Source organism: Bufo bufo, chromosome 10 (assembly GCF_905171765.1).
Source record: "Bufo bufo chromosome 10, aBufBuf1.1, whole genome shotgun sequence".
Taxonomy (NCBI): domain Eukaryota; kingdom Metazoa; phylum Chordata; class Amphibia; order Anura; family Bufonidae; genus Bufo; species Bufo bufo.
Window position 1 is genome coordinate 108615689 of NC_053398.1, and position 13667 is coordinate 108629355.

The window sequence follows — 13667 nt, forward strand, 5'->3', positions numbered from 1 at the left end:
ATATTTTTTCCTTTTAAAATAATCCATATAAAGTATCTTTATTACCCATAGTTTAAACTGAAGCTCTGACTTTTGAGGTGTCTCGTATAAGTCTGTGATGTGTGTTAAACGTTTTTGTTTTTATAATCCTACAGTTATTCATCTGGATAAGTCGAGTAATAAAGAAAATCGCGACTCAATAAAATCTGTACTACAGGATCCTAATTCCAGCAATGCAAGGTATCAGCCTATTATATTGCTACATACTGTAAAGTTACTTAAATTGCACCTCTAGTAATTCCACTCCCCCTGAATGTGGGAGAGGGAACTGTTCTATGTCTGAGGCCACAGTACATAGCTGTCTCTCTACCTGCCTAATCTCCCGCCAGGAGATTTCCCCCCCCCCCCCCCCAGAATTGTTGCCACTCTTGACCATGGGCTGCTCTGTACTGAAGCCTGTGCCCATTTAAAGGTGTTCTCCAACCTCCAAGCTAAAATCAATTAAGCCCAGTCTAAAATAAAAATAGGAAGCCACTCGCCTGTTCAATGGTGCTCTGTTCCAGCACTGAGGGTCCCGTCCCCACTACTACTGGTCCCCTGTAGAGTAAAAGTATGGCTTCGCATCCTTGGTCGTGCACACCATTCACATAAAACTTTGTTCTAAAGTATTAGCATGTATTGGCTCCGATGAGCCGACGTTAATGCTTCTTGAAGTCTCGCGAGACTTTGCGCAATAACTTCATAAATTAATTTGTACTGTAAAAAAACTTTTACCGAACTCGGGTTCGGTTCCAAGGTACCATTTGGAACCGAACCCGAGTTCGGGAAATGTTTTTTACAGTACAAATTGATTTATGAAGTTATTGCGCGAAGTCTCGCGAGACTTCGAGAAGCAATAACTTCGGCTCATCGGAGCCAATACATTCTAATACTGTACGGACGCTCCTGCTCCGTACGGTATTAGAACAAAGTTTTATGCGAATCGACTTTGGATGTTTCATCTGAAGTCAATTCGCTCATCCCTAGCCACCACTGATGACAGTGGATTCATGGCTGTTTGAAAGTGAACATGCATGTAGTAATATTGTTTTTCACATGTTGTGACTCTCAGGTTGATACGACAGTAATACCAATTTGCGGTTCATGATGCAACCCCAGTCACTTTCATTAGTTGCGATGCATGCAGGGTCAGACTGGGAACTTAAAGTGGCCCTGGAAACCTAAAAGTGGCCCCGTGTTGTAGGCGAGTCTATATTGACCGAACAAGTAAGCAGGGACAACACAAGTAGGCAGGGCCAGGAATTCTGTAGTGCAGCATAAAAAAACACCCCTGCAGAACCAAATACCACACTGCAGCACAAATGCCACCACCCTCGTCACAGCTCTTAAGTGTTTAACTGTCCTAAGGATGGCGATGCAGTTGAATTTCGGAAGGAACCTGCAGCCGCCAGCCAAGTGCATAAGAACCTGATTCTTCTACAGGGTGGGCCATTTATATGGATACACCTTAATAAAATGGGAATGGTTGGTGATATTAACTTCCTGTTTGTGGCACATTAGTATATGTGAGAATAAAGTTACGTTAAAACCAAGCACACCATTGTTTTTCTTGTGAAATTCCCAAAAAGTTTGATGTGTCAAATAACCCTCTTCCTATTGAAAAAACAAAAGTTGGATTCAAAATGGCCGCCATGGTCACCACCCATCCTAAAAAGTTTCCCCCCTCGCATATACTAATGTGCCACAAACAGGAAGTTAATATCACCAACCATTCCCATTTTATTAAGGTGTATCCATATAAATAGCCCACCCTGTACATGAATTATTGTTGAGAGCATCAGATCATTATATACCTGGCCGGCGGCCATGAGAGGGGCCACCGGGAAATTTCCCTGTAGGGTCTATGGCTAGTCCACCCCTGGATGCATGCAGTGCTACACTATGGCTGTGACACACCGCCAAAGATCAGAGTCGCAGAAAACCGTGTCAGGATTTATCCAAATGCAACAGAAGTTAGAGCATTTTCTCGGAGTAGACCTTTTATGTTGCTGCACTCAGAAGAAGCCAAGATCCACTTTTAATATAATCAAATGAGGTTTATTCAGAACCTTAAACCAGTTATCTTTACAAGCAGATCATAGTTTGATCGGTGCTGCCAAGTGACATCAAAAATCCACCATGTCTTGCATTCTGATCCCAGAGCCAGCCCAAAATGGAGTTTGACTGTTACACAAACCACAGACTCAAAGCATTTTGTGCATTGCCCTGCAATTAAGCATTTTAACGGAGGAATAAAGCTTGGCCATGAAGTCTGGATGTTTAAATACAGCTTAAAGAACACATACATCTTTCTCAGTCTTAAAAGCCCTTCTTAAATTTCATAAGCTACCAAGGGTGTGTGTTTTCCACATTTTACAGAGGAAGCAGCGTTTTACTGTGGTTAGTTTTGATCCAGAGTCAGGTCACGGAAGGGTTTGTGGGACAGATTCTCTATTAATCACTTTATCAAATAAATAAATAAATAACACTTTCTTTTATGATTTTGGGACGGTAATAACCCCTTCATTGAGTAAAATAGTTTACTGTTAGGGAACTATGTAGAATGCTTTTCAACTGAGTGAAACATTTGTATGGTTTTTATAGGTTTTTGGATTGCGCCTAATTATAGCAGTTACATTGTTTCCAAAAAAGGTGCAAAGTTTTTCAGGAAAAGAAATATAAAAAAAAAAAGAGGATCGGATAGGTCTCTCCAACTTGAAGTAAAATGGCGGCAACATTAAAGGGGCTGTTTTTGATATTGATCAATGGGGGTAGAAGAGACCGTGATGCTCTGGTGAGACCCGCAGCCTCTTCCTAGGCCAATGATGTCAAGTTCTTCGCTCATGTGGCCTAGGTGCAAAATTCAAGTGGTTGGGGCTGAGCTGCGATACCAAGCACAGCCACTATCCAATGGATGGTACTGTGCTTGGTAAGCTACAAGGAGGCTGTGACGCTCACCAGAGTTCCACGGCCTCCCCAAACAACTGATCCATGGGGATCCCAGGTGTCGGAGGATGTCTGACGATAGGTCATCAATGTCAGAATTTTATAAAATCCATGTTTTGCGCTAGCCAGGACTTTAAAGATGGCTGCCACTCGTGAGAGGAGCGGGCGCCATAGCCATGCGGGTGCCTGCTGTTTTAAACAGGGACTAATGTCCACGACTGGCAATAATGCCGACCGCGGACTTTTAATTCTTCAGATGCCATGGTCAGTAAGCAAAAACCTTGAAGCGCATGCTGGGGGAGCTGGATGCAGTGTGCGGCAGCTTCTGTCCTCCTGAATGAACAGAAGCTGACGCACATTAGTTCCTATGGAGCTAGTGCATAAGAAAAGCAATCTAATGATTACGGTACTTGTTATAGTTCCCTTTTGGAAGTGGAAAAAAAAAAAAGTTTTTAAAAATAAAAAAAATTCCTCCCCCTTTCCTCAAAATAAAAATATTAAATCCATTAACAATAAAAAAAAATACAGATCATGGGCATTGCTGCGTGCAAAAACGTCCGTACTATTAAAATATAAAAATATTTATCCCATATGGCGAAATGAAAAAAAATGGCCGATTTGCTGTTTTTTGGTAACTTCACTTTCCACAAAAAAGGTGATCAAAATGTCACACACACCCCAAAATGGTATTGATGAAAAGTATAGATTGCCCCTCAAAAAATGGGCCCTCACACAGCTCCGTAAAAATACAGTGAGGAACAGAAGTATTTGAACACCCTGTGATTTTGCAAGTTCTCCCACTTCATGGAGGGGTCTGAAATTCACATTGTTAGGTGCATTACCACTGTGAGAGACAGAATTAAAAAAATTATGATCAGGAAATCACATTGTATGATTTTTAAAGAATTTATTTGTCTTGCACTGCTGAACATAAGTATTTGAACACCTGAGAAAATCAGTGTTAATATTTGTTTGCAATTACAGAGGTCAAACGTTTCCTGTAGTTCTTGACCAGGTTTGCAAACACTGTATCAGGGATTTTGGCCCACTCCTCCACACAGATCTCCTCTAGATCTGTCAGGTTTCGGGGCTATCGCTGAGCAACACAGAGTTTCAGCTCCCTCCAAAGATGTTCTATTGGATTTAGGTCTGGAGACTGCCTAGGCCACTCCAGAACCTTGATATGCTTCTTACGGAGCCACTCCTTGGTTATCCCGGCTGTGTGCTTCGGGTCGTTGTCATGTTGGAAGACCCAGCCACGACCCATCTTCAATGCTCTGACTGAGGGAAGGAGGTTGTTGCTCAAAATCTCTGGCCCCGTTCATCCTCTGCTTAATACAGTGCAGTCGTGCTGTCCCTTTCGCAGAAAAGTACCCCCAAACCATGATGTTACCACCCCCATGCTTCACAGTAGGGATGGTGTTCTTGGGATGCAACTCATCCTTCTTTTTCCTCCAAACACGACGAGTGAAGTTTAGACCAAAAAGTTCTACTTTGGTATGATTCTCCTATGCCTTCTCTGGATTATCCAGATGGTCATTGGCAAACTTCAGACGGGCCTGGACATGTGATGACTTGAGCAGGGGAACCTTCCTTGCAATGCATGATTTGCAATGACGGCGTAGTGTTCTACTGACAGTGACCTTTGAAATTGGGGTCCCAGCTCTCTTCATTTCATTGACCAGCTCCTCCCTTGTAGTTCTGGGCCGATTCCTCACCTTTCTTATCATCAGTGATACCCCACTAGGTGAGATTTTGGATGGAGCCCTAGTCGGAGGGAGACTGACAGTCGTCTTTAGCCTCTTCCATTTTCTAACAATTGCTCCAACAGTTGATCCATTTTCACCAAGCCGCTTGGCAATTGCCCCGTAGCCCTTTCCAGCCTTGTGGAGGTGCACAATTTTGTCTCTGGTGTCTGTTGACAGCTCTTTGCTCTTCCCCATGGTAATAGTTGGCGTCTGACTGACTGTGGAGCTCAGACAGGTGCTACTAAGTTAGATTAATGAGTGAAGTGGAGGTGGACTTTTTAAAGGCACAGTAACAGGTCTTTGAGAGCCAGAATTCTTGCTATTTCTCAGGTGTTCAAATATTTATGTTCAGCAGTGCAAGAAAAATACATTCTTTAAAAATCATACAATGTGATTTCCTGATTTTTTTTTTTTTATTCTGTCTCTCAGAGTGGGAATGCACCTACAATGTGAATTTCAGTGGGAGAATATGGGGATGAAAAGAATATATATATATTTTTTTTTCAAGGTTGAATTTTTTTTTTCTGTATTAATACGCAAGAAAAACTATACATATGTGGTTTGGTTGTAATCGTACTGACCTGGAGAATGAAAGTAACAGGTCAGTTTTACAATATAGGGAATGCCATAAAAGCAAAACTCATAAAACTGTTGCAGAATTGCGTTTTTTTTTCCAATTTCACCATATTTGGAATTTTTTTTCCACCTCCCCAGTACGCAATATTAAATGGTGGAATTAGTGCAACTTGTCCCGCAAAAAAAACTGTACTCATTTGGCTATGTGAACAGAAAAATAGAAAAGTTATCGCCCCGGAATGGCAGGGAGTGAAAAACGAAATGGCAAATACGAAAAACCTTTATCTGGGCTTTCCTCTTTCTGCCCAGCCTAGGACACTGTGTCTTCTACGCTCTGTGGCTGGCCTTCCTGGTACATGCTCTTCCTGTCCAATTCAGGGTTTCCTGCGCATCCTTCTCCCGCATTTCCTTGCGGGACCTCATGGCCAGCTTTAGAGTTGTCTGGTCTTTTGCCCTCCCCCATGGTATAGCTTCAGAGCGTCCCATGGTCTTCCTAGTGAGACGAGCAAGAGAATAGGATTTTTTGTGCTTACCTGTAAAATCCTTTTCTCGCTGAGTTCATTGGGGGACACGGCACCGACCCAGTAAGTACATTGCTGGGTCTTTCTGATGGGTCCCACCTGTTATTGGTTCTGACCCATCTCCTGCTCTGTTTCTTACTATTGGTTTCTGTTGGCTTCTCCTGACTGATTAGCTTAGTGTCTGCGGGAGGGGTATAGCTGAGAGGAGGAGCTAACACTCTTCAGCTTAATGTCGCCTCCTAGTGGCAGCAGCTATATCCCATGGTTTTCTGTATCCCCCAGTGAGAAAAGGATTTTGCAGGCAAGCACAAATAATACTATTTTCTTCGATAAAAATGCACACCAATTCCACCCCTGGGAATAAAACAGCACTTTCACATCACTATTCAATTTGCAGAGTCTGGTAGCAGCAATAGCAGCATGCTGTTACCATAATTTTCCACCTTTCATCATTGTGTAATTTTCTTTAGGCCTAAAAATGAGCGCTGTTGGGGTATCGAAATATCGATACCCAATCAATACTTTTGTACCGGCCTGCACAGCCTAGTATCAGAGAACATGGAGCGCGCTGCTCTTATCGCGCTCCATGTTCCCTCAGCAGCACAGGGGAGAAGGAAGCAGTCCCTCCCCCCTGTGCTGCTGCTGCCACCAATGAGAGGAGAGAGGGGCGGAGGAGGGGAGGGACTGTGGCCACTGTGCCACCAATGATAATTAACGTTTAATACAGATACAAGCACCTGTCATAGCTGGCACCTGAGGGGTTAACTGCCACTGATCGCAGCTCCCTGTCAAAGAGACCAGGTGCCGGCTATGTGTTTCTGCCGCTAGCACCCACCTCCTGTTTCTGTATTAAAGTTTAATTATCATTGGTGGCGCAGTGCACCCTCCCCTCCTCCCCAGTATTAAAATCATTAATGGCAGTGACCACAGGGTCCCCTCCTCCTCATTAGTGGTCCAGTGGTAGTTGTGATCGGAGCCCCAGCAGTGTAATCCTGGGGCTCCGATCGGTTACCATGGCAGCCAGGACGCTACTGAAGCCCTGACTGCCATGGTAAGCTCCATGCTGCTGTGTGCACAAAGCACAGGGCAGCAGGGAGAGCTTGAGATCCTATTCACCCTAATAGAGCTCTATTAGGGTGAATAGGACAAGGGATTAAAAGATCCCAGTCTCTAGCCCCTAAGGGGGGAAATTGTTATTTAAAAAAAAGTAAAAAATAAAATAAAATAAAAGTTTAACAAAAAAATTAAATATTAAGTGTAAATCACACCCTTTCTCAATTTTACATATATAAAATATATAACACACATATATGAAAATATATAAACAATAAATAAAAATAATTAACATATTACATATTGCCACGTCTGAAAAGTCCAAACTATTAAAATATTTTTTAAAAATCTCCTATGCGGTGAACGCCGTAACTGCGCGATTCGCCATTTTTTTTTAGTCACCTCGTCCACCCAAAAAATACGATAGGACACGACCTTTTTGGTGTTTAATTTTTTCGCCTGGTATCGAGTATCGTAATAATTTTTTATGGTATCGAAATAGAATCAACATTTTGGTAACGGGGCAACCATACTGATGAGTTTCTTAACCCAGCTGTATATATACAGCGTTATGGGCCCGCGGGTGTAAGGAGTGGGCCTCTGCAGTGCCTCCATACGCGCCGTGTGCCGGTTGTATTATACATCCGGCAGCACTGACTGGGAGCAGCGATTGCGCCGACCCCGTCATTTAACCCCTCAGGTGCCGCGATCAACGCTGATCGTGGCACCTGTGAGGTGAAGGCAGACGGATGCGGCTCCCTCTTCCTTCCGATCAGAGCCCCGCAGTGAAATTGCCTTGAAAAGGCCTCCGATCAGTTGCTATGGCAGCTTCTGAAGCTATCCAGGCCTACCATTGCTTTCTCTATGCTGAGCTATGCACGAGGCACAGCTCAAAATTGAGGGAGTAAAAATCCTTTTCACCCTAATAGATCTCTATTAGGGTCCATTCACACGTCCGTAGTGTATTGCGGATCCGCAAATTGCGGATCCGCAGTACACCCGGCCGGCACCCCCATAGAACTGCCTATTCTTGTCCGCAATTGCGGACAAGAATAGGACATGTTCTATTTTTTTCCAGAGCTGCGGACCGGAAGATCAGGGGCGCGCTCCGGAAATGCGGATGCGGACAGCACACTGTGTGCTGTCTGTATCCATTCCTGCCCCTCAGAGAATGAATGGGTCCCCACCCGTTCCGCAATTTGCGGAACGGATGCGGACCTATTCTGCGGACATGTGAATAGACCCTTAGGCCTCTTTCACACGGGCATTGCGGGAAAATGTGCGGGTGCGTTGCGGGAACACCCGCGATTTTTCTGCGCGAGTGCAAAACATTGTAATGCATTTTGCACTCGCTGAGAAAAATCGCGCATGTTTGGTACCCAAACATGAACTTCTTCACAGAAGTTCGGGCTTGGGATCGGTGTTCTGTAGATTGTATTATTTTCCCTTATAACATGGTTATAAGGGAAAATAATAGCATTCTGAATACAGAATGCATAGTAAAACAGCGCTGGAGGGGTTAAAATAAATAAATAATTTAACTCACCTTAGTCCACTTGATCGCGTAGCCCGGCATCTCCTTCTGTCTCCTTTGTTGAACAGGACCTGTGGTGAGCATTAATTACAGGAACAGGACCTTTGATGACGTCACTCCGGTCATCACATGATCCATCACCATGGTAAAAGATCATGTCACGTACCATGTGATGACCGGAGTGACGTCATCAAAGGTCCTGTTCCTGTAATGAATGCTCACCACAGGTCCTGTTCAACAAAGGAGACAGAAGGAGATGCCGGGCTACGCGATCAAGTGGACTAAGGTGAGTTACATTTATTTTTTTTATTTTTTTTTATTTTTTTTTTTACCCCTCCAGCGCTGTTTTACTATGCATTCTGTATTCAGAATGCTATCATTTTCCCTTATAACCATGTTATAAGGGAAAATAATAATGATCGGGTCTCCATCCCGATTGTCTCCTAGCAACCGTGCGTGAAAATCGCACCGCATCCGCACTTGCTTGCGGATGCTTGCGATTTTCACGCAACCCCATTCACTTCTATGGGGCCTGCGTTGTGTGAAAAACGCAGAATATAGAGCATGCTGCGATTTTCACGCAACGCACAAGTGATGCGTGAAAATCACCGCTCATGTGAACAGCCCCATAGAAATGAATGGGTCAGGATTCAGTGCGGGTGCAATGCGTTCACCTCACGCATCGCATCCGCGCGGAATACTCGCCCACGTGAAAGGGGCCTTAGGGTGAATAGGAGAGGGGATCTAAAGATCCCATGTACAAGTCCCCTATGGGGGCTAATAGTTATAAAAAAGAAAAAGGGAAAAAAAAGTTTTTTAAAAATGTAAAAAAAAACACCAATATATTAAGTTTGAATCACCCCCCTTTCCCACTTTTACATATAAAAATACAAAAAAAAATTACATATTGGGTATTGCCGCGTTGAAAAATGTGTGAACTATTAAAATATTGGTGGAAGTCAAAAATGCAGCTTGTCCCGCCAAAAATAAGACCTCATATAGCTATGTGAACGGAAAATTAAAAAAGTTATAGCTTTTGGAACATGAGGAGGAAAAATAAAAATAGGCCCGGTCTTTAAGGGGTTAACATATCTTTACAGCAGTCGGAACTCTGTTTTTTTTTTATGGTACAGAGCATCAAATAATTTGTGTGGACAATTTGCCTACAGTCGACTTTAAGATGGAACTTGAAAGTTTGTCATCACCTCCAAAGTCCAGGTCTGCAAAAAGAAAAATGGAGGTCAATTCACTGCAAAGTTTCCAGGACTTCAGTATCCTTATGGGGGTACAAGGAGGGTTCCTGAATAGGCAACAGGTATTGCCAGTGGATGCTTATGCGTTTCCGACAGTAGAGGTATTATATTTAATCATAGTATGTTCGTAAACATCAACTGCAGAGGGTGCTAAAGTTTTTTAGAATGTGTTTTTGGAATTTTTAATGAGTGCTGTAGGTCGATTATCTCTTCATTTGATCACCTGCTAGGTGCCCATTCATAGTGCCAGTAGAACATACACGATGTATAGTAATTGAGTATTCTGCTTGGATGCGACCTTACATACAAAAATGCCATGTGGTCCCGCTTAGGAGTCAGGAGTACAAAACGAGAAACATTTTTTTGGCAGCATCCCAAACCTGAGTTCAGGAGGGAGCAGTCACAGGCTTGGTTTTCGTAGGGCATCGCAAAGACTTAGTAGCAATACCTCCACTGAGACCTCCATTCAAAGCTTCCTTTTTGTCTTCTGAGTGTTTTTGGAGGCCTACAGTATACAGTTTGTGTCAATAAATAGTTGAAAATATAGTAATAGTTAAGGAAAAAGTTAAAGTTCAGAAAATATTAGTTGTTTCAAGCATAAAATGTGTAGAAGATATTGGGCCGATCACCAACCTTGTCCACCAACAGAGAGGTTTCGAAAAATCCATGACGCACAGAGCTCCCATATCAATGTTCTTTGTGAAATTTTCCGTACTTGTGTATGCCTGCCTGCAGTATTCACTGTCTTTCTTCTGTTACCCTTGGAGGTCCACAAAAGAGATTTGGCAAAAAAATACACCCCGATTACTCAATATCTCGGAACATGGCATCAAAACCTGCCAAACTCTTCTGGGCTTCTGTTCCTGTGTACATCTGAAATGACCTATAATGGTGAACATTTTTCACTACGCTAAAGTGGCCTACGTCCAGTAAATGTACTTGATTCGTTGGATGTAAAACAACCTTCCATTTGCCAAGGTACATTTTTTACATGATCTGCTTTATTGTCTGTATCTATGATTCTTGCTCTCTGTCTTTCAGCATTAAATTCACGGTGGTTAGTGACCCGCCTGAAGATGAGCAGGACCTGGAGTGTGACGACATAGGCTTTAGTAGTGTCAGCCTGAAGGATATATTACAGACGGGTCAAGATGTCCTCAACAGAGACCTTGAAAGTAGGTGTCTTCTGCATATCTCCACCTGACCATCCCAGGTTAAAATCATAATAATATACAAAAAAAAGGAATCAGATTTTAATGTAGTCTACATCCAAGTGAAGCTGACTAGCTGTGGTGCAATAGTAACCAGAGCTTAGGACATGTGGAAGTAATTTGCTTTCCACTTGAAGATAAAAATGCTTTAATGTTTGCCTAAGCTTCTCTTCCCAACTTTCTCATCAGTTTAAGTTTAATCTTCTGCTGGCTTCTGAAATTGAGTTTGACAACCCCCGTGCTCAGTTTCAGCGGATTCCTTTCCCGACTGATTATGGAGCTGTATAGCAGCACTGTAGTTCAGCGGGTTAAACAGACTTAACAAGCAAATGCTTATTTCTGTAGGTTAATGCCTGCTTGCTTCTAAACTGCCTGACATGGAGCATTCACCAAGATCACCTATGAATGTTTATTTCAAAATATGGCTATTGAGGAATTTTGGTGTCTATTTTTGAAAAAAAAATTTCCCTCAAACCCCACCATGCTTCGTGTTTGGCTTTATTTTCTGCCTTATTTTCCCATGGGTGTCTCGATTGAACTCGAGAAACACCAGAAGCAAAAAATGTGTCACCAAAAATTCTTGAAATTCATGGCTTGAACTAAAGTGCAAAGGAGGCCTAAGTAAAATGCTTAGGGCGCATAGGTCACTTGTTATAGTATATGATATGGGTAGATACATATACTACAGAGATTTACTCGAAAGAGGCCCTGAATATTTTGTAATAACTCTCGCTAGGGCGAATCAATCTGAACGAAATAATGTCCAATGTGCTCCTCAGTATATGGAGCTTTGAACAAGTCGGGCGATGAGGTAGGCGCCGGACAACCTCCACTTGAGACTTGTCACACATACTGTAGGCAGGAAGCATGGCAGAAATTGACCTTTTTAAGGCAACAGGGTGATTTTAAAGGCGCTTTGGCCACCACAGTTGCCGGATCTGACCCCACCAGACTTCTGGTGAGGTATGCTCAAAGGAAAATGCAAGATTTGAAGGAAAGCATCCGACGTGAAATTGCTGAAATTCCAATATGCCAATATGTTCAGGAACATGGAGTTCTGCGTCAAAATGAGTCTGATGGATCACTTCCAGCATTGCATTTCAAGATATGTAGCATATTTTTTTGGCTTCAGATTGCTTTATCCTAACGGGAGGTACAACAGAATATTCGGGGCCTCTTTCGAATGAATCTCCTTGTGTGTATATATAGTAAAGGCACAAAGCACTTTTCATGCTCTCCCAACCCATCTGTCTTTCATATCTACACAATAAACAAGCGGACATCACACCGCTTATTTGGAAAGTGTTCCATGATGTAATCCATAACAGCAGGTAGAGGAGAACATGCCTAGCTATGAGGGGTACATTATACAAGTCACTTTTTTATTATTGATAATCGGCGTAATCATCGATAATGCATGTTTGGAGGACACAGTGGTTCTCGTATGATGGTCCATTATGGATAACTAGCCTCATGTGCCTTAAGAGCCTCCAGTGAGATTGTGGTTTTGTTAACTAAATATATATGTATTTTTTTTTTCTTTTCCTGATCCAGTTTATGATTCAGTGTCTGGAGAGAAGATAATTGGTAAGATGACCGTGACGGTGGAAGCCGCAGAGGCGCTTCGCTCATTGATTCGGGATTAAAAAGACAGCTATGTATGGAAAAAGGGATTGCAGAACTTGGTTGCTTCCTCCAGATTTGTTCCAGTTTTGATCCTAAAAAACGGCTTTTAATATGTTGATGATAAAGTGAATTTAATAGAGAAACCCAGAGGCCGCATATCGCTTACCCAAACCCACGTTTTTCACTTTAATAATCACATTCTTGTTGTTTTCAATCAAGCGCAGTCACATAAATATTTAACAGTTGCTAAAAGAGGTTCTCTGCATGAAATACTTGGCAAATGTTTTTATTGCAAGAATGTGTGCGAAAATGCTAACATTTGGTGTTATGTCAAAAACTATACATTTTCACCCTATTTTACCTGGCAGAACAATATAGGTTTGAACTGTCTGCAAAGAGGAAAAAAAATCTAGGGAATTTTTTTTATTTGCATTGGTTTATGGTTTCCCTTTGATATCATTATATTATGATGTATGTACAGATTTTATATACAGTATATTTGACCAGTTCCCTTAATTTGCATATTTATGATTAAAATATATAAATTTTCTACTAAATAAATGCTGAGTGTTTTTTTTAATGTATTTTATGAATTTCAGCATGAATTAGATTCATGCAGGTTTCCAACTTTACCTAACCTCATTATTGCTTGTTTATATGGTGTGACACAGTGAGAGGTTTGGTCTGCGAAAACAGGTATTTTCCTCCCAGTATGTGCTGCTGGGTTGATTTACAGCCAGGTGAGGTCAATACCGGACTGGATTTTAAATGCCGGTCCGGGTTTTGGCAGCACCTGGCTGTCCTTAAATAGGCAGCTGGTCTCAGAAGCCAGGTCTCTGTGTTGGGATCTGGGAGCCTTGTGTCTGGATGAAGGTTTGCTACCTGTTTGTCGTAAAAACAGGTTGGTGCTGCTATTAGCAAGGACTCTTTGAGGCAGAATTGCTGCATGGTGTGAATTACCACCAACACCGCAAGGTGACTTTTTTTGTTTGAATATGACTGTTTGTTTTGTCACTTGCCTAAAGTGTGAATAAAACACTGAACTGTTTGATCCAAAGAATTTGTTGTTGCCTCTATACTGCGTCCGCTAATCCTGTCTACCACAATGGATATATTGATATACAGTGGATATAAAAAGTCTGCACACCCCTGTTAAAATGTTAGTTTTCTGTGATGCAAAA

The 13667-nt window shown here is 42.3% G+C and overlaps 1 protein-coding gene across 4 annotated transcripts in view; it reads left to right on the forward strand.

Moving 5' to 3' along the window:
• Positions 1 to 12882, forward strand: part of RPGRIP1L (RPGRIP1 like) — a 156464-nt gene extending 143582 nt beyond the window's left edge. For all 4 annotated transcript variants that reach the window (XM_040410712.1, XM_040410713.1, XM_040410715.1 and 1 more), the window contains 3 exons: positions 135 to 219; positions 10691 to 10824; positions 12415 to 12882. In XM_040410712.1, coding sequence (XP_040266646.1) covers positions 135 to 219; positions 10691 to 10824; positions 12415 to 12506 — 311 coding nt within the window. In that variant the 3' untranslated portion in view covers positions 12507 to 12882. The remainder of the gene's footprint in view (positions 1 to 134; positions 220 to 10690; positions 10825 to 12414) is intronic.
• The last annotated feature ends 785 nt before the right edge of the window (positions 12883 to 13667 follow it).